General features: G+C 48.4%; 2 protein-coding genes across 10 annotated transcripts in view; one reads left to right on the top strand and one right to left on the bottom strand.

Annotated features, from left to right (window-relative positions):
- MTSS2 (MTSS I-BAR domain containing 2) overlaps positions 1-8,116 on the top strand; it is a 58,665-nt gene extending 50,549 nt beyond the window's left edge. For 2 of the 6 annotated variants that reach the window (XM_083749900.1, XM_083749899.1), the window contains 5 exons: positions 95-169; positions 637-702; positions 1,979-2,155; positions 3,137-3,302; positions 3,641-8,116. In XM_083749900.1, the coding sequence (XP_083606026.1) occupies positions 95-169; positions 637-702; positions 1,979-2,155; positions 3,137-3,302; positions 3,641-4,407 (1,251 nt within the window). In that variant the 3' untranslated portion in view covers positions 4,408-8,116. The remainder of the gene's footprint in view (positions 1-94; positions 170-636; positions 703-1,978; positions 2,156-3,136; positions 3,303-3,640) is intronic. The other 4 variants (XM_083749904.1, XM_083749903.1, XM_083749902.1 and 1 more) reach the window with 2 other exon arrangements.
- A 2,207-nt stretch (positions 8,117-10,323) lies between these two features.
- The window catches only part of SF3B3 (splicing factor 3b subunit 3), a 32,197-nt gene continuing 23,538 nt past the window's right edge, over positions 10,324-18,982 (bottom strand). For all 4 annotated transcript variants that reach the window (XM_083749890.1, XM_083749891.1, XM_083749893.1 and 1 more), the window contains exons 18-26: positions 18,586-18,760; positions 17,850-18,055; positions 17,220-17,376; positions 16,293-16,418; positions 15,174-15,386; positions 14,425-14,523; positions 13,181-13,324; positions 11,962-12,066; positions 10,324-11,043 (exon numbers count right to left, since the gene is read on the bottom strand). In XM_083749890.1, the coding sequence (XP_083606016.1) occupies positions 10,903-11,043; positions 11,962-12,066; positions 13,181-13,324; positions 14,425-14,523; positions 15,174-15,386; positions 16,293-16,418; positions 17,220-17,376; positions 17,850-18,055; positions 18,586-18,760 (1,366 nt within the window). In that variant the 3' untranslated portion in view covers positions 10,324-10,902. The remainder of the gene's footprint in view (positions 11,044-11,961; positions 12,067-13,180; positions 13,325-14,424; positions 14,524-15,173; positions 15,387-16,292; positions 16,419-17,219; positions 17,377-17,849; positions 18,056-18,585; positions 18,761-18,982) is intronic.

Genomic DNA, 18,982 nt, shown 5'->3' with positions numbered 1-18,982 from the left:
TCCCTCCACCAGCTGCTTAACCAGGTCTCTTCTCTCCCTTCTCTCCCATATGTCTGTTTTGCTCCTGCTGACCTTTGGACTTTGGGCATGGCAGAAGTCCTCCAGCTCCGCATCGTCCGAGGCCTCAGAAACCTGCCAGTCTGTTAGCGAATGCAACTCCCCGACCTCGGTCAGTTGTAGCTCTGCCCCCGGGGCATGGTCAGGCGGCCGGAAGGTGACGCGCAAATCGGCAACATCCTTCCCACCCACCCACCCACCCATCACACACCCAGGATCCAGGGATATGCACCCCACCCAGTGGCTGATGCACTGCAGGGCTTTAGCATGTCACAAACCTTTGGGGAAATGGACACCTCCTCCTGCTCCTCTGGTTGCCGTCTCCCTCTCCTCTTCTTCCTCCACCATTTCTGTACCCGGTCCCACCTTGTTGGCTGGCTTTTGGCTCTTGGCTTTTTGATGGTTGTTGTTTTTTTGGTCCTGGCTTGATGATTCCAGTGTGATTCTGGCTTCCTCTGCAGCTCTGCCCAGCCGGTTGCCACGGGCCGCCCCCTTCCCACCCCCTGCAGGTTGGCTGGTGTGCAGCGGTCATGCGTGTGCTCTGGGTTCTCTTCACCGTGGTTTCTTACTGTGTTTCAGTGGAAACCCCTGAATGTAGCTCATGTGGCCAGGACTGAAGGAAGCTCCAGAAGAAGCCTTAGCCTGGTGTGTATATTGTGGTGTGTCCGTTTCCGAGATCTTGACCAGGGGAGTCAGCTGCTCCAGAGCTGGAACAGGAGCCTTCTGTGGCTCTGTTGGCTCTGGAAACATGTAGCTCCAAGCCTAATCTTCCAGCAGCAGCCTAGGGATTCCCCTCTGGAAAGCAACGGAGGTGATGCTGCAGAGGTCACTCAGGAGCAAGAGCCTCTGCTCTGCACAAGTTCCGTTCTGTTTGGGGGTTTTTCTGCATCATTTAATATGCTCAATGGTTGAACCCAGCCAGGCTCCCACCCCAGCATTTTTAGGTGCAGGTAGCAAAGGCTCCCATGTGGCCCCAGATCAAACCCATCAGGCTGTCTGAAGCGGTCGTTCTTTCCTCTTGCACACTGGTATTGTGAGCACATCAAAGTGCTCTGGAAACAGGAAGTGCTGCTTCCTTCTTCCTGAACACAGGAAGCCTGCATCAGGACAGCTTTGGGATGGCAGAATATGAACTATTTCCCCTCAGCTGACCCACCTGCCCCCCCCCCCCAAGTCTTTGCAATGTCCCTGTGCTGCCATCTCTCTGAGTTGGGGCAGGAACTGCTTCCGATAAACAAACATAGGGTTTGGTGTGAGTGAAGTGGTGGTGGTGGGGGGCTTAGAACGGCCCCTGCCTGGAAGTCCTTCCATTCTCAGATCAGCCATGAGCTCACTGAGTGCTTTTAGACAGCAGTCTGCCTTTCAGGACCACTGTATGGATCGTGCAGAACTGAATGTGCTGTGTTTTGAACACTCAGTATTTATATAGCACTTTCTGTAAGAGGGAAGATGCATTCACCTGACTTTTTCCAGAAAATGTGTTTGAGGAGAGTGAGAGAATTGGGATTCCAGTGGGATGGGGGGACACATATTGTTGGAGGTACCATGACTGTCAGCTGCTTCAAGCTCTTGGGGAAGCAGCCCACACTTTTAAAAGGAAGCAGGCACCCTCCTGGCCTGGCGCCTCCACCTTTCCTGTCTTTGTTGAAAGCCTTTTTAAGCCAAGAGGGGATTTCTCCGTCACCAGCCCAACAGAGCAAAATGGTGGCAGAGCCATTTTGTGATTGACACAACCCCTGCTCTTTGCCCTGGGGTGGCCCTTTTGCCAATTCCTCTCTCCCCACCCCCTTGCCCAATCCCTCTCCATCCAGTCTCATCTCCCATTTCTGCCCTATTCCATACCCACCTGACTTTGCACTGCTGTGCCCGGTGTTGGGGCCCCAGCTGTGCCGTCCTACCCATCTCCTCTTGGATTTTGCAGGATTGGTCCAAGGCTAGCCTCTATGAACAGCCGGTGGCAAGCACACTGCAGCGAAGGAAGGACCGCGTAGAGCATCTCCGTGAAGCTGAGCTGGGCTCCACCAGCCTGGTATACCCAGGAATCAGCTTGGAGGAAGGCTCCAGGCCCCGCATGTCCCCGGCCTCCATTGCTGCCAAGGTATAGCCAGCTTCAGTGTCAAAATGGGAGACCGGGGGGACAGGAACTTGGAATAGGTTTGGTACCCAGGTGATGGAGCACTTACGTGTCCCAGACCTTAGCTAGGAGTCAACTCCTTGGAGGAGAAGACCCAGGCCTCCTCTGTATATCTTGTTCCAGAAGGAGATTTACCCAAATAGCAACTGGCAACCTTGAGCTGAGTGCAGAAGGGAATTTCAGGGTAGCAGAGGAAGTTCTCTCAGAGAAGTGTTTTGCAGTTGATGGGTTTTGCTCATATGAATCGTGAAAAATTGCCACCCCCAGCATGCCATCGCATGCCAGCAGCTTCCTATGTAGCCCTTTGCCCTGATGGGGCTGTGGGGCCCTGGAGGAATTGAATGATGCATGTCTGTTGCTTATACTTCATATGTTGGATGAGGGACCTGCTTGAGTGACCCTGGCAGACATGATGCCTACTCTCACCAGCTGCTGTATGTGAGTCACTGGGGAATAGCCATGGGAGGGAGGGAGGGCTGGCCACTGCCTTTAGGCGCCACTTTCCTCCTACTTCCACCTTGCCTCTGCCCCACAAAGCCCCCTCACTTCAGCCCCCCCCCAGTACACACAAAAGAAATGGGCATTATTTGCACATCCTGTCTTGAGCAGAGCTGCAATGATGAGGGGCTCATGGGGTGCATGTGGAACTGGGGCACACATGTTAGCCTGGGAGAGATCCAGGCTAACCACCCTCATGTCAGCAGCTGCTTGCCCACTAGGGTTGTTGTGTTCACGGCCAACATAGTTTTGGGGAATGAGATAACTTGATCATTCTCCTATCTCCCCATCTCCACTTGCTTTCCATTAATGTTTTTTGACCTTTGGGTGCAGGTGGTCTGGCCCAGGCACACACATGGTGTCATCTCCTACAGCTCAGGGTGCCATTTGCTTTGAGACCAGCTCATTACACCTCTCACTCCCCACCCCATTTTGTTTCTTCATCAGCATGGGGAGGAGGTTTCCCCAGCCGCATCTGACCTGGCCATGGTGCTGACACGAGGCCTGAGTCTTGAGCACCAGAAGAGTAGCCGGGACTCCCTGCAGTACTCCAGTGGCTACAGCACACAAACCACCACTCCTTCCTGCTCTGAGGACACCATCCCCTCGCAAGGTATCTCTGCCAATGGGCTTCTTGGCACACAGGGAAGGGGTGGGGTGGCGTTTTACTTAATGTGGTTGCCCAGTTTAACGATAATTTTTTTTAGGGTGGCATACATGGTTATTACATTTATCTATATCTTGCCTTCCCCCCCCCCCATGGGATTCAAGGCAGCTTACAACTAAAATAGACACAGGTTATATATATTAACAAAATCAAAATATATACGTATGAAAGATCTCATATAGTGGAGAGTTTTGCGCATGGAGTCCAGCAGTGGCTGCTTGGCTGTGCTGCACCTGCCAGCTGAGAATGCTGACACCCACCCTGTCCATCTGTCGCCTCCACAGGCTCAGATTACGACTGCTATTCCGTGAACGGTGACATGGAAGGGGAGAGCCAGAGCGAATTCGACAAATCCTCGACTATCCCTCGCAACAGCAACATCGCCCAGAATTACCGGCGCATGATCCAGACCAAGCGGCCTGCTTCTACTGCTGGCCTGCCCACCGGCACTGCCCTGCCCACCGGCGCCACGCCAGGGGTGGCCACCATCCGCCGCACACCTTCCACCAAGCCCACAGTACGCCGAACCCTCTCCAACGCCGGCCCCATTCCCATCAGACCCCCCATCGTCCCTGTCAAGACGCCAACAGTGCCTGACTCCCCTGGGTACACCGGCCCCACCCGGGTGGGCAGCGAGGAATGTGTGTTCTACACTGACGATGCCTCACCAAGCGCCATGGACTTTGCCAAAGCCTCGCCCAAGAGGCTGAGCCTGCCAAACACCGCCTGGGGCAGCAACGTGATGGAGATCTCTGTGTATGCCGGGAAGCACCTCTCCACAGAGGAGGAGGAGCAGCAGCAGCTGGCAGCCAACCGGCACAGCCTGGTGGAGAAGATTGGGGAGCTGGTAGCCAGTGCCCATGCCCTTGGCGAGGGTCAGTTTCCCTTCCCCACGGGGGTCTCTGCCCTCGGTCCCGGGGAAGAGACACCCACTCCTCCCCCGGCGGCCTCCAGCGACCCTCCGGCGGAAGACATGCTGGTGGCTATCCGGCGTGGGGTGCGGCTTCGCAGGACCATCACCAATGACAGGTCGGCGCCCCGGTTTTTGTGATGGACTCTTCCCCAGCGCCTGCTCAGTGCCCACCCAGTGGCTGGAGAGCAACCAGAGTCAGGACTAAACCAGGGGAAATGGAAGAGAAGTAAATGAACCACAAAAGGCAAAGCCACTTTATGGAGATCGTGTCAGAGTCTAGATATAAAGGAGACTAATCTATACGCCTTTGCTAACAAACCTGCACAGGCACAGCCTGGCACTGAACTGGTTTTGGAGCCTCTTTTATACACATTGTTTTTCCATCTGCTGCCCTGCCCAGGTTTCCTTTCCCCTCCTGCACCTTCCTTCATCCTGGCCTGCAGAGAGACCGGTTGCTGCTGCTGCCGCCACGAGGGAGGCCATTCCCTTGCTCCATGATTATCAGGGAGGAGTGAAAACCTGAACTGGATCTAGCAACTACAGTGTTCTTAGTATAAACTACACACACACACCCCGACACACTTGCACATGGCAAAGAAATGGAGGCTGCCGTTCCTAGAGAGCACCCACTCCTCCGGACAAAAAAAATGCACTGTTAGTCCTGTGCTGAATCCTCCCTTCACAGCTCTGTCTGTCTGTCTGTCTGTCTTTCCAGTTATTTTCTGTTTGCCATCTGTTTGTATCAGCTACTTCAAGAAAGACTTTACAAGCAGCAGTTAACACCCCCGTGAACAATCCCGGAAGCCTCTCGTGTTCCTAGGTGGATCCCAAATGCGCAGCTGGAGGAGAGGGTGCAAGGGGCAGGGAGTGGACAACCTGCAGGCATGTCACCAGGCAGGAGGGCCCAATCCCCCCCAACAAGAGGTTGAGTCACAGCCACAGATTTATCGGCCTCCGTTTCCTCCGTGGCTCTACTGGGAGCAGAGTGGGCAGGTTGGTTATATTCAGGAAGAGGATTGCGCTCTCGTCCCAAGTGGGGTAGGAGCTCTGTAATCTGAGAGGCCGAGGGTTGGGCTGCTGTTGATCTGCCCTCAGTGCCACTTCAGGACTGGGCTTGAACCTTTTGATAAGAGCAGCGGCCATGGTTCTCCCTTGAAGGTGGGTGGGAGGGAGCAGAATTGGTAGTGATGGAAAGGTGAAGGTGGATGGCTGTTGCTCTGGAATAGCTGTAGCTAAGTGGATATAGGGGCAAAAGAAGTCTTTTTGTGGATGGTAGTGGAGGACTTTGGTAATTGAGGGCCTTAGAGGGTTTTGAAAGCAGGGTGTGTGCAAAGACCAAGGGTGTCTGCTCTTGAATTCTCCTACAACCATCTGGCAAGGCCAAAGGTTGTTAAACTGATGCTCACAGGTTCTGGTGTCACTGGAAAGGCTGTAGCAGAGTGGTAGAGCACCTGCTTGGCATGCAGAAGGTCCCAGGTTCAACTGTTGGCATCTCCAGATAAGAATAGGAAAGATCTTTGTTGTGGGAGGCTGCTGCCAAGCAGTGTTAGGCGGAGTGCTGGGTCTGGGGCAGTGTCCTCTGCCTTTTCCAATGTGAGCCTGTTTTGGCCAAGTATGGGTATGGTTATGACTAAGCCTGTGAGTGTGTGGCAGGGTGCCTCTTCTAACAGCATCAAAAGGCACCCCATTTTGTCAATATTGGGTGGATACTTTGAAAGGGGTTAAAAGTATCTGCAGAGAGGGAAATAGCTGAACCAACCCTCTTGGCGATGTTGCTGCTGCTTAGCCAGATCTGCTATACGGTCAACCACATTGCATTCATAGTACGATTCCCCGATTCACCCTGACCTGCTCATGAAATTAGAGTCCCAGCAGAAAGTGAGGAAAGAATTGCCACAAGCAGGCTTTAAAAATGGGGGCAGAGGGGATTTACAGAAACAGACCAGCTCCCTTGTTCTGGTTTTGGCCTCCAGATCTATAACCAAATGAATATTCAGCACAGCTTCTTCCTTTGTGCTTGGAGCTGAAGGAGCATAAGTTGGATTGCAGCTCCCAGCCAGAAGCTCCAGCTTGGGCCATGCAGCTGCTGTAAGAATATCCACATTTCTCACTGTTTTAGACCAGGGATGGATAACTTTTCACCTTCCAATGTTATTAAGACTCCCATCAATGCTGACCATGGGCTAGCCGGTTTCTGGGCCTGATGGGAGTTAAGAGTTCAGCAGGGCTGGAATTTAGGGCATGCAAGCCAGGTAGTCAGAAGGAACATAAATACAAATAGTGCCTATCAACTTTTTAAGCTGTTTTGCTTACTTCCACCTGCCTCCCCAAATTTGGAACAGAAGAAGTTGCCCCGCAGAAACAACTTAAGGGTTTGGATAAATTCATTGAGTTTATTTATATTAGTTACGTAATCTTATACCCAGATCTGGAGAGTGCAAGAGACTTGGATCTTCTACCTTGTACTCTCCCTGATATTGTCCCAGAAAGTCTAGAAATCGGCTCTGTTGGCAAATGGAAAGTGATGTTGGGAAAGGGGAGTCTTGAAAGAAAGAGAAAGTGATGGGGAAAGTCAGTGGCTGGGAAATAAGGTGGTCTAACGTGAGGGGGAAAGAGGGAGACGCCTTTCCCTGTGCTTTGACTAGGAAGGAATCAGAATTGTAGAGTTGGAAGGAACAATGAGGGTCATCTAGTCCAACCCTTTGCAATACAGAAATCTTTTGTCCAACATGGGGCCTGGCCCTGGGTTAAGAGTCTCATGCTTTACAGATCAAGCTTCCTCAACAAATGAGGGTCCATTAAACGGCCCCTGATGCATAACCTCCACCTTTTGTGTTTGTTGGGCTCAAGAATGAGCATGTCTTGCTTTCCTCTCCTGGGATTGTTGAGTATCCAAGGATCACTGAACAGCACAGATGTAGCACATATGGGGTGGCTAAGTGGGGGAGGCAGAGCCCATGCTAGACATTAGGGGCTTCCTTTGTCTTTGAACTGGCCAGGCATTCGAGTACAGAGCTTACCCATGCAAAGAAAAAAATGAAAGATGGGCTTGTGACAATTATTCCAAGAGAGATGCCACCACATTTCTCATAGCAGCAGCATGGTGGTCAACAACCCTTTCTAAAGTAGAGTGAGAGCACAGCTGTGGACAGCGTTGAGTGCTGTGTGGTGAGGCACAAGCAAAGCACAGCGGTGGTGAATACAAACCAGCCAACTCAAGGCCCCTTGAGGGCTGGGGTGCCTAGAAGCCTCTGAGAAAGCACAACTGCGCCTGCTCCCTCTTGCTGGATCCTCCCCGTCTCCCCATCCTTAGCTCCTGCAAGGCACAGCAGGGCCTGGTGTTGTCGTTGTTGTACATAGAGCCACAGCAGTCCCCTCCACCCTCCCCACAGCCCAGATGTCTTATGTGCGCTTGCGTGGGTGTCACGTTGTAGCCTCCTTAACTCTTATACTGTCGTAGTAATAACAGTTTAGTTTCTAACCAACCAACCTTCCTGTGGGTGCCCCCCTCCTCCCTGTCATGGCCAGAAATGACAACAGTGACAATGCGTGAGAAATGTTTGCATTTTGCTTTTTATTTTTATTTTATTTTTTTGTACAGAGGAAAAAAACCCTTTAAAATGTCTCTCTCAACTGATGTTAACTATTCTGGTGCTGTTAACTTGTTCTTTTTTTCTAATTTATTTTCCCTACCCCCCCCCCCTTTTGCTAGCAGCCCTGGCCTTACCCACCCACCCTCTTTCATTCTTAAAAGTTAATTATCCTCTCCCTTCATTTAAAATAGTCACTGCTACAAGTAACGAATGCACTGTGAAGATTCCAGTATTAATAAAAAGTTGTACTGTAATTAACGCAAATTGGTTCCTCCCACCCCATCCCACCCATTCTTACTCTCCTACGCATAAGAGGAAGAAAGCAGTTGTTTCTTCAGGCCAGGCACACAACATCCACAGGTGGTTTTCCTACCTGTAACCCTACTGGAATCACAACACAAATGCTAACACACATTTGTCCCAGCCATTCCAATTCTGAATTTATGGTTACAGAAATCGAAAGGTAAGTGTATTTTTTTAAAACAAAGCAACACCTTCTAGAGTTCTAGCCTAGTAGGGGTTCTTAAGAGAGATGTCTTAAGGTGTATTTCAGACGAGCATAAGAGCCTGCTGGATTGTAGCAAAGACCCATCCCGCTCTGGCAGAGACAAACCAGATGCCTGTAGGAAACTCAAAGGCAGAGCACAATAGAAACTCCTCATGTGATTCCCTGCAACTGGTATTCAGAAGCACACTGCCTCCAACAGTGGAAGTAGCAATCAATAGCTGTGTCTCTGTATCTTCTCACATGGAAAGCAAAAAGCATGTGTTGTTGTTTTTTAGCCTTCTGGGGCATGCCTTTTTCTAATGCTGTTGCTCTAAAGCCCCAGCCCCTGGACTAGGAGAAAGGAGCTGGGCCTTGCTGATTTCAGTACCAGCCAGTGCATCAATCCCCAAAGCTCTTCTCACAGCCATTTGCATATTTCCAACACCTTGTAGCAAGAAACCAGCATTTCCATGCCCATAGAATATCCAAGTGTGCCTGCTTGTGTATGTGGAGAAGTAACGGGGGTGAAGTCTGAGGGGTATTATTTCTGTAGCTTCCACTATAGCAGCATAGAAGATAGTTCTTCCCCACAGCAAGCTTTACCACGGTCTTTGTCACTGACAGTTGCCCTTCACATCAATCCCCACCCCTAATCACTGAACCATTTCAAGGCTGGGCTGTGTTAGGCCTCTCCACCAGCCCCAACCTTAATGAGGCAGCTGGGCAGCAGCAGTCCTCAAAGGCTACATGCTGCTCCGCTCTGGCCTTGTCTAAGAGGGCAAGAGACTTCCCAACCAGACACAGGTTACTCCCTTTTCCGCAATCCCTCACTGGCTACTGGCTCCCTTCTGATGGGATGGGCTCTCCTTTTCTTGGAGCCAGAGAAGGTCCAGTGTGGCAGCTTGACATAGCATGTCAGAGCCTAGCCGAAAGAGAGATTTTCAGCTGACAAGAGAATTTGCTTAGTTAGTTCTACTTCTGAAATGGATGATATCCAATCCAGAACTCCCACATCCATACATGGAAGGAGAAATAGTCCTTTAAAGTAATTGTTCAGTGAAGACATTTGAAACAAAAGCAACCCGAAGCACCAGGAAACTTTTGAAAAAGGCCCAGAAAGCCTTGGCCCAATTTCTAGATCTGAAATCACCTGGCTTTGGGCTTAAATAAAATACTGCTCATAAGTTCTCTATAGCCTGATCCGGCAAGTGCCCATTCCACCAAGGGGCAGTGCTGCCGGTTCCACTGTATTTCTAGCTGGACCTCAACTAAAGGTGAGCTCACGACTATTAAAACCAGACACTGATCTCTCAGCAGCCAGCACATTTTGAACTAAACATCTGGTCCCCATAATATCTGAAGGGCATTTGTATCTCTTCAAGCAAGTATCTGTGTTTAGGAGCTGCAGCCAGTCACAAGTTCCATAGACATCTGCACTGTCCTCCAGAGGTCAGGAACCTGTGCCCTCCAAATATTTGCAAACAGCTCCCATTATCCCTGACTATTGGGCCAGGCTGACTCGTATGAATCAAACCCCTATATTACATTTAAAACAAGTAGTCAGCCCACCATAGAAACAAAGAGATCTGTCATTCACATGTAATGCAGCCTGAATAATGGCTCGGAGGGAGGGAGTGCAAAAGGTTTGCTTTTGAGGAAAGTAAACATAACAACGTTATCTTATCTGAAGGGGTAGGTAGGGTAGGGTAGGTTGGGAGACAATTCCAGAACTCAAGTATAAACATCCTTAGGACAGCTGAGAGGGCTGAACAAGTCTTCCACAGCAGAGTAAATGGAGAGTAAGATCTCTAGAGAAATACAGAGCCTAATACTAGACACTGCAAGTGCAGGGAAACGTGGCATTTTAAAATGAATGACAAGATTGATCCTCCCATGAAATTAATGTGCCATTGGTAGCTCCTCCCTAGCTCATGTCCCCAGGAGCAGGTAAAATTCATGAGAGAAGTCACCAAACAGGTTTGTCAGCCAACCTTTAATCCAGATGCTGGGTTTTATTAAAGAAAAATCTATGGCCAGAATCATACAGGCCATCTCTTCAGCAGACAAAAGGCTAACTTGGTACAAGACTCTATTTACAAACACAGAGATAAAAACTGCAGGATGGAAAAATTACACCAGCCACGCCCACAAGGCTTCCCAGACACTGGCCAATGGAAGAAGAGGAGGAGCCCTAACGTCCCTGTGCTTATATCTTACCAACTCAGAAAAGGGGACTTCATCTAGCTAGCTCACTTGACAAGGAAAGGGCACCAGGGCCTTGTCCAAGGGCAGGTTGGTAGTGGGTGCAGCACCCAAACTGTCTATAAAAGGGTGGAGCCAGAAACACACCTGAAAGGGGAGGCCTCGCCACTTGGGAGAACCTGACTGACTCCTGGAACAGCATGGACAGAACAGGTTGATGACATGGTTGGACTTTCAAGTCGCTGGAAGAAAACAAGAGTACCAAAGTGGGAGCAACTGGCCAAAAAAGCTCATACCCTTCAAAACATCTTTGGAACAGGAATCCCAGCCACGTCCCTGAAAAGGCGCCTCTCAGAAAGCATAGCGGGTGCGGATGTCCTCCAGCTTCTTGGACACCTCTGGTGGGGTCCTGTCCAGCTCTTCAGACACGTTCTTCTGCTTGTTGGGCTCCATGGAGTTGAACTGCTCACACAGATCCCCATCAATGACATTCTAGCAAGAGAAAGAAAGGGTGGGGGGCTATTTTAGAAGCTGCAAAGAAAGCAAACCCAAAGCACACAGAACAAGAGGCTTGTCTAAGAGGCCCAAAGATTCTCCACAAGAGTCAGAATGAATAAAAGCAAATTCTCTCTCTAAAAAAGTACAGGTATTCAGCAGACATTTGCCTAAAAGTGAAAAATGAAGGTGTCCACAAGTCCATGGAATTGGGGGGGGGGGCACAAAAAACTAGAAAACTCCAGCAAAAAAAAAACAACCCCCAAAACTCGAACTATCTTGCTCAAGATCACCCCAGGGCTTGGCATGTGGTGAACTTGCAGCTTTAGAGCTACACTGATAACGCTGCAAGTCTAGAAATGAAGACTTAACCGTGCTAATGCAAAAATAACCTGCTGCATGACTCCTCATTGTCACAGAAGCATTTCCTGAAATGCAGATTCATATGGGGGGGCCAGAAACCGAATTCTGACACAATGGACAGTGCTGCCCTATCCATGATGTACAGGTGACCCAAGAGAAACACCTGGTTTCCAAAGAAAAAAGTAGACCCACCTTGATACCTAGGTCAGTTCTAACAGGATAATACCATCACCAGGGAGAACAGCAATAGGGGGGCTTGAAATCTATACATATCACTTAGAAAAGATAAACGTCCGTTCAGACAAACCACCCAGATGGTGAAAAGGTCAGAGAATCACATAGACATATAGGCTCCATTGCTGATTACCCTTCTTAGCAAGCAGAATCCTGTCCTGGAAAAGCCATTCCAGCAACCTCAGCAGATGCTCTGACCAAGCATAAAATGCAGGGGGAAATTTGGCCTTCACATTGGCAACTTTTACCCATGAGCAGAGCTCAAGTGCTTACTAGCATATGATGGACATGTAGCAGAGACCCACAAACTCAGCCTACCTTCACTGGGAAGTAATAGGAGCGGAAGCTGAGGTGGTCTCGTCCACAGAGAGGAGGGTGTTCAGACCTCAGATGCATCTCAACATGTTGGAAGAAGTCATGATCCTGAAAAGAGAGAGCGCCATCAAAGGGAAAGGAAAACAGCTGGAAGCAGCAATGTCAGGCCACACCCGGGGCCAGCACTGAAAAGAGGAGCAGCTGTGATTGGTACACTGGTTGACAACACATTTTGGGGAAGGATGTATTTACATAGCAGAAAGTTCATCACAAAGCACCGGTCCAATGTAGATTTCCCTCTTCGGAAACCGGCCTGGACTTCAGATATCACCTTATTTGTATCTGCCCATTCATCCAGCCTCCCAAGGAGGAGCCTGGCATATAGTTTAGAGGCTACATCTAACAAACTAATGGGTCTATAACTGGCAGGATTTTTCTAATCACCCTTTTTGTATATTGGGGCAATTATACTCAGCTTCCACCCTTCCGGTATGTAACCTGAGCTGTTAATATATGAAAACTGTTTTGCAAAAATGGGCGACCAGAAATCTGGTCTTATAAATCTCCATTGGGATCATGTCTTCTCCTAGAGCTTTATTGGCTAATTGGCTTATGATTGGGCGTGATGTCTGGCCATTCTGGCAGTTATAACAACTGAGTATAGTAAACTTATGAGGGTGAGTCAGAGCAGGGGCTATATATTCCTGTAAAATATGTCACCCAGTCCTTTCCTTGGACAGATGCTTCTAACGAGTAGCCCAGCCCATTTGTACCTTGGGCAACCAAATGCCAAAATTTCCGTGAGTCCTTTTTAGCTCTGCTTCATTCTGTCATGCAATAAAATTTCAGTCATGCCTCATGGGCAGAGCCAACTGGCAAATGTGGGCGTCACCTGTGTCAGCAAAGGTTTTCAGGGTACATTATATTGCCAGATATCAGTGTATGCACTGGGGGGGGGGGGGAGAGATACAGAGAGCAAAGAGAGCCATAGGCAGCTCAGGAGGTCCAACAGCAGCCAAGCTCAGTACGTGCATTAAAGCAGATCCATTTCTGATCCACACAAGGAAGAGCCAAGAGGCCAACTGTGGGCAGGGAGTGGCATAGCCTCCCCACCCTTTCAGCTTTGTCTTCCATCCTCCCATAACTCACTGTCACTACTGCAGGGCATTAAGTGTTCCTGCTGCACAACTCTTAGTATTTCCATCATACAAGAACTTCCTACCTCATGTGATGTAAACGGGACCAGAATGCCAATGCCCCCAGATAAGGTCGTATAGACAAGAGATTCAGAGCCTCCGGGGATTAGAGTTGTCTTCTGCAGGGACAGGACTGTTTCCCCTACATGGTAGTTCATAATCACCTCTGCCTGAAAGGAAGACAAGCAAGACTTCAGCAGGTGACCTAAGATAATGCATTAAATCCAGACAATCTCATTTTCATCAAAGAAAACCTACATTTATCACTTCCAGTGGTTGGTGAGGACATTTCTAAACACACTTATAATGCAAACTTGCAACAGTGATTTCCTATGTGTAATGCTTGGGGAAGGAGGTGCTATTAGGCTACTGGAGTACATTGGACCCCTTCCATTATGAGCACAGTATTTCATTAGGACTGTATTTCACATTTCTAAAATGCAGTGTCAATTAAATTATCCCCCCCTAAAACAGGATGACTGTTGAAATATGTCTTAAAATTTACTTCCTGCTAGCTAAGTGTAAAAAATAAAATTGTGTAGGAGGGATACCTCTCCTACAGTAACAGGGGTGCTATGAACCTCAGAAGACATTGCAAATAAAATAAAAAATTAAGCAAACCTGAATCACTTCATACTCCCTATACTGGCTCAACAATTACATGGGGTCAGTTGTCCTGGGTTGTTTCTCCCTCATACTGTTTCAAGTTTCATTTAACTAACAAGGGTCCAATGTTCCCCTATTGGAAAGGAAAACTGTCCCTCCTATCCCCAGGAACTTCTCAAAGCAGAGTAGTGGGAAATCACAAAAGCTTTGCCTGTATCATGTTACAGCATTTCAAGAACACGGAAGAGATTTTTCTGTGAACTTTTAAAAAATCTCTATTCCTTTGTGCACAAAAAAAAACTACAAACAACCCTAATTACAAAGCTCCAAAGGCACCTGCTTGACCACATGAGTACAATTTCACTCTATGCAGGGGTTTAACTCTGCTCCACACTGCATTTACATAGACACAGAAGTTAATTTCAAAAGCCGTTTCAGGCTCCAGCAGGGAGACAGTCATGTTATTAATTCCATAGGGATACTCTGGCTTAAAAAAAAAAAATCACTCTAACATGTTTTTTATCAGTAGATTTATATATTCTTAAAAAGGAAGTTGCCAGTTCCAGAAATAAGCAGGTAATGAAGTTAATAAATAACCAGAAAACTAGAAAGAGCCTCCAGTTTCTCACCTGAGGAAGCACCCCCTTCCCTACACCAAAGTTACCTTTTGAGAAGCCCCATTAAGAAGGCCTCTATCCCACAATGCCTTGTTTCCAGTTGGGTCCTCGTCTACCTCATCATTTGTGTTGGGCGGCAGCCGCACCTACAGGAGGAGGCATCAAGAGAGTCAAACTCGCGCATGGCCTCAGTGGCAAATGGGAATAACTAGAAGGTGTTGTAAGCCCAAACAAGCAAACACTCTGCATGTCACATCAAACCACAGTGAGTGCCCCAACCTGGGTTCACAGCATGTTTCTCCCCCAACAAATCATGAGAGTTAGCCAAGGTTTGTTCTTGACTCATTGCTTGTGCTTGTTGGAAGCAAACAAACAACGGGATGAGGTCTGGAAGTCACAACAAGCCGTCGCAGCAGCAGTAGTAGGAGAGGAGCAAAGCAAGAATTTTTCAGCAGCATGCACCAACACAACCACATAAATCCACAGTCTGTTTTTAGCTGTGGGCTGACTGTGATGTGTGATCCAAGCCACAAAAGGAGAGCAACCAAGCATATGTCTCCATTAACAGAACAGTCACAAGGTGTGCACTTTGGCAGAAGAGTGTCCAGAGGAAGTTGCCACCGCCCATGACAGCAGCGTCTGAGTGTAGGAGAAAGGTCTCAGATCACCAGCTAAATGGTGCTTAACAAAAGGCTGGGGTTTCACTGGCATCTCCCACATCAGGGAATCAAAACGACAGCAGGACAGTTCTCAAATGAGCCCCAGGAGTTTCCTGGCTGCCTTCAGGCTGACTCACCACACAGATGTTGCCAAACTTGTCAGCCCCAGCCACTGTGTCATAGTCGAGGAGGCAGGCAGTGGTGACCCAGCGGGGGTGGGTGTCATCTGCAAAAATGATCAGCTGGTTCTCATTCCTCTTGTAGCGCACCCAGATGAAGCTCTCCTGGACATCTGAGACGATCACTCGGTGCCCAATGGTCTGGATCCCACAGATGTAGTTGGCAATGTGCTGGGAAGTGACAGCAATTTAGAAAAGCAGTTCAAAAAGCAGAAAGGGGAGGCTGTTCAAGGCAAGCCCTAAAATCCCTTCCTGAGCCTTCATGAAATCTGAACATCACGGGCATCTCTCTGCAAGGCTATGATCATTTATAGTGCAACAGCTGTAGCTTTCTAAGAGAGAAAAGGGGAGTTGGGACATTGCTTATCTGTGATCACTTTCTATATCTGAATGTGCACTGAGAACCAGTGCTAACATCATTCTAGGTAGCTCTCCTGATTCTAGAATACTCAGAAAGCCAAACAAACAAGGGAAAAGCAAATATGTGAAATATGAAAATCTTCCTATTTCTACTTTCTATAACCCAGCACCCAACAGATGTTTGGGACTACAAATCCCATCATCCTTGACCAATGGCTACGCTGACAGCTGATGAGAGTTGTAGTCCAAAACATTTGGAGGGCTCCAGCCTGCTCTGTGCCCTTTTGTGCAGACTGTTCACTACACCATTATAAAGTTGGTGTCAGGAATGACTAAAAAAATCCAAAACTTTCAACTATCACCTTATGTGAATCATAGGCCATGGCTTCAGAAACACAAGACCACACTTTTGAGCCTCAGATTCTCAATTCTATTCGAAAGGGAAAGAAAATGATTATCTATCCAGTGAAATGTAATAAGGTACAGAGAGGGTGGAAACAGCCCTGAAGACTTACCCCTTAAGCAATTTAAGAATTGCTTAATTCCTAAATTTTTGAAGGAAGCCAAAGTTCTGGGCAAGAGAACGTTTCCCTGGAGCTTGAAAAAAGTTCAAAGGTTTCAACCAAATTTGTTAAAAGCGATAGGGAATGTCTGCCTTAGGAAATGCAGCATCCAGGAGATCTGCGCACACAAACACACACAACACGTTCTAAATACCTTATTCTCACACTTCCGGAGCAGCTTCTTCTTGCCCAAGTCATATACCCGCAAGAGTTTCCCCACGCCAATGAGCACTCTGCCTTGGAAGGGGGCAATAGCAGCTGGTACCTCCTCTACTGGGGTCTGAACAGAAATAAAATGAAAGAGAAGTAGCCTTTGTCAAGCAGACAAAACAAAGATCATTAATAGTACCCTCACTGCATAGATGAAGCCCTACCACTGCAAGGATGGGCAAGTTTCAGCCCTGGCAAAGGATGCAGATCCACCACCACTGGGTTTTGGGGCCCACTTGAATCAAGTACCCATTGCATCCATTGGGGAAGAGATGGACATTGCAAGCCCACAAGGACAAACTGCCTCTAGGAAGGGGCCTCCTAGTCCTGTTCCTGCCCAACAAAAGAACCTGCCTCCACACAGGTCCAGGCTGCTAGGTATCAACAAGGAGGGACAATTCAACTTTTGCAGTGCTCTGTACATTGTTGGCTTTCTCCACGTCAACAGAAGCCAAAGTATTCAGCAACCACCATCAGATGCTGCAAAAGCTCAAGTCAGATCACCTATAAATGACCCATTCACAGGTCTATGCTTGTTTTGCTTCAAATGTCCATTAGATAACTGCAACTGTCACACCATTACTATAATTGCTCAAATTTCCCTGGCAGCAAGCAATGTGCATACATTTTGCATGGCAAACACTGGCAAAATCCAATGTGATTTTTGATATGGCTGCTGTTTTGTGGACAGAAGGAAAACCATTTGTGGAGTACTTACTAACAGTGATGGTCCTCTGTTCCCAACCAAGAGATTTCCGTCCCAAAGAGTTGGGTCTCATCAGTACATTTTAGCAACCTCTTGGCAAGCCCCATCCATGTTCATCTTCCCAGATTCCTCCCCCTCCAACCCACTAGTGGAGGAAATTCTCACCTTGTGCAAGAACTCAAGCTTCTCCCCACTGTTTATCAACTTATAGGTGTAGACAAAGCCTCCAGCCACAGAGCGTGGGTTCAGGATGAGGTCCTTGGCTACGCCCACTAGAACATGCCAGTCGTCACCACCATTGGCAAATCGGCACACTGCCACACTGTAGAGAGCCAGAACGATAATGTTACTTGACAAGACAAGGGAAGACTGGGAAGGCAAAAGAAGCAGTTGCTTCACAGCAACGAAGAGCAAGAGAGAACGCTTTGGGGGAAGGCAGCAGCGAAGAGTATGTTGTACCATTTGCTTGTGACTAAGGAAGCATAGAAATGCAATACTCAAACTGAATGAGACTTAATTAGGGCCATTGTCAGCTGAGAAGATCATGGTAAATGACTGCCGTGTATCAGCCCCAAGACCCCAAACAACTTCAGGCAGACCACATTTTTGCTTTATTTAATTATATTCTAGAGTCATCTAGCTACAATAGCACAAGTAAATATTTGGTTTGACTGGTGTACTTCAAGTATGACCAAAGTAAGTATACAAAAGTATAAAGAGTATTTCCATTATTTAGCAGAAAGGGCAGCATTCAAAAGGGTAACTTGCTTCAGAGGTGCAGAAACTGTTCCTTACCTGAAGGCAGCTTCATTTTGCTCCAGCTGGACTAGATCTAAAGTGTTTCCTTGGATGGGGTTCATCACCCGGACAACAGACGCCCATTGTCCATTTCCTGCCTTTGGGGCACCAAAGATGGACTCGGGAAGGTTCTCGTTCAGAAACGCTGCCGCCATCTCTGCAGCTAGTTCCCTCTCATCTTCCCCTGCGGCTTCCACCATTTCCTGCAATGCACAAAGGGGCAAAAAAAGGACTGTAAGAGCTGCCTGCTGGTTCAGGCCAAAGACCTATCTCTAGTGCAGCATCCTGTTCTCACAGTGGCCAAAGCAGTTGCCTCTTGGAAGCCCAAGCAGGACCTAAGTCATTCCCAAGAACTGGCATTTAGAGGGATGCTGTTTTTGGCAATGGAGACAGAATATAGTCATCATGGTTAGTAGGCAACTGATAATATACTTCTCCGTGAAGTTATTTAATGCTCTTTTAAAGCCATCCAAGTTGGTGGCCATCACTGCTTCTTGTGATTATGATGATTAGGCAGTCCTAACTGAGGTGCAGAAAGTAAGTGAGCTTTTCCATGGGTTACAAAAGTAGACTAGCCTCCTCTCTAGAAAGGAAAGTGGTCACTGCTCTGCACTGTGTTGCGACAACTTCCCCACCAAGTGCAGCAGCAGCAAAAGAAGCTCCAGCTCACAGAATCCTGTCCCTGCCCTTCTTTGGTGAGAGCTGGGCCCGAGGCAGAAGCCAGGCATGTTACCTCCGCCATCTGCTGCTTCCTTTGGGCTTTAGTGGCCTCAGTATAAGCATTGTGGTCCGTCTCAATGATGATTAGGTTGTTGCTCTCAGGGTGGATGACGAACTTCCTAGGAGTGTACTGCAACGGGAAGGCAACCTGGTTGAAGACAGCTCCAAGCTTCTCCAGGGCCAAAATCCTGTGGGAGCCAAAAAGTTGCAGACATTAGGCTTATCCCAGTGAGCCACCTTAAAGGACCTAAAAGGACATCCAGGCCAAACAATGGAGCCTCCCTTGAGGGCAAGCATCTGTGGCATGAACCACCTTCCATCCAGCAGAAGTGGGACCTTTTCAACCTGAAAACTGACAACTTGCCTGGTAGCCATCAGTGATGGGGAGCTCCATGAGTGTGTGAGTGAAA

This window comes from Podarcis gaigeae, assembly GCF_964106915.1.
Source record: "Podarcis gaigeae genome assembly, chromosome: 8".
NCBI lineage: Eukaryota > Metazoa > Chordata > Lepidosauria > Squamata > Lacertidae > Podarcis > Podarcis gaigeae.
The sequence above is the reverse complement of the archived record's forward strand: the minus strand, read 5'-3'. Positions and strand labels throughout refer to the sequence as shown.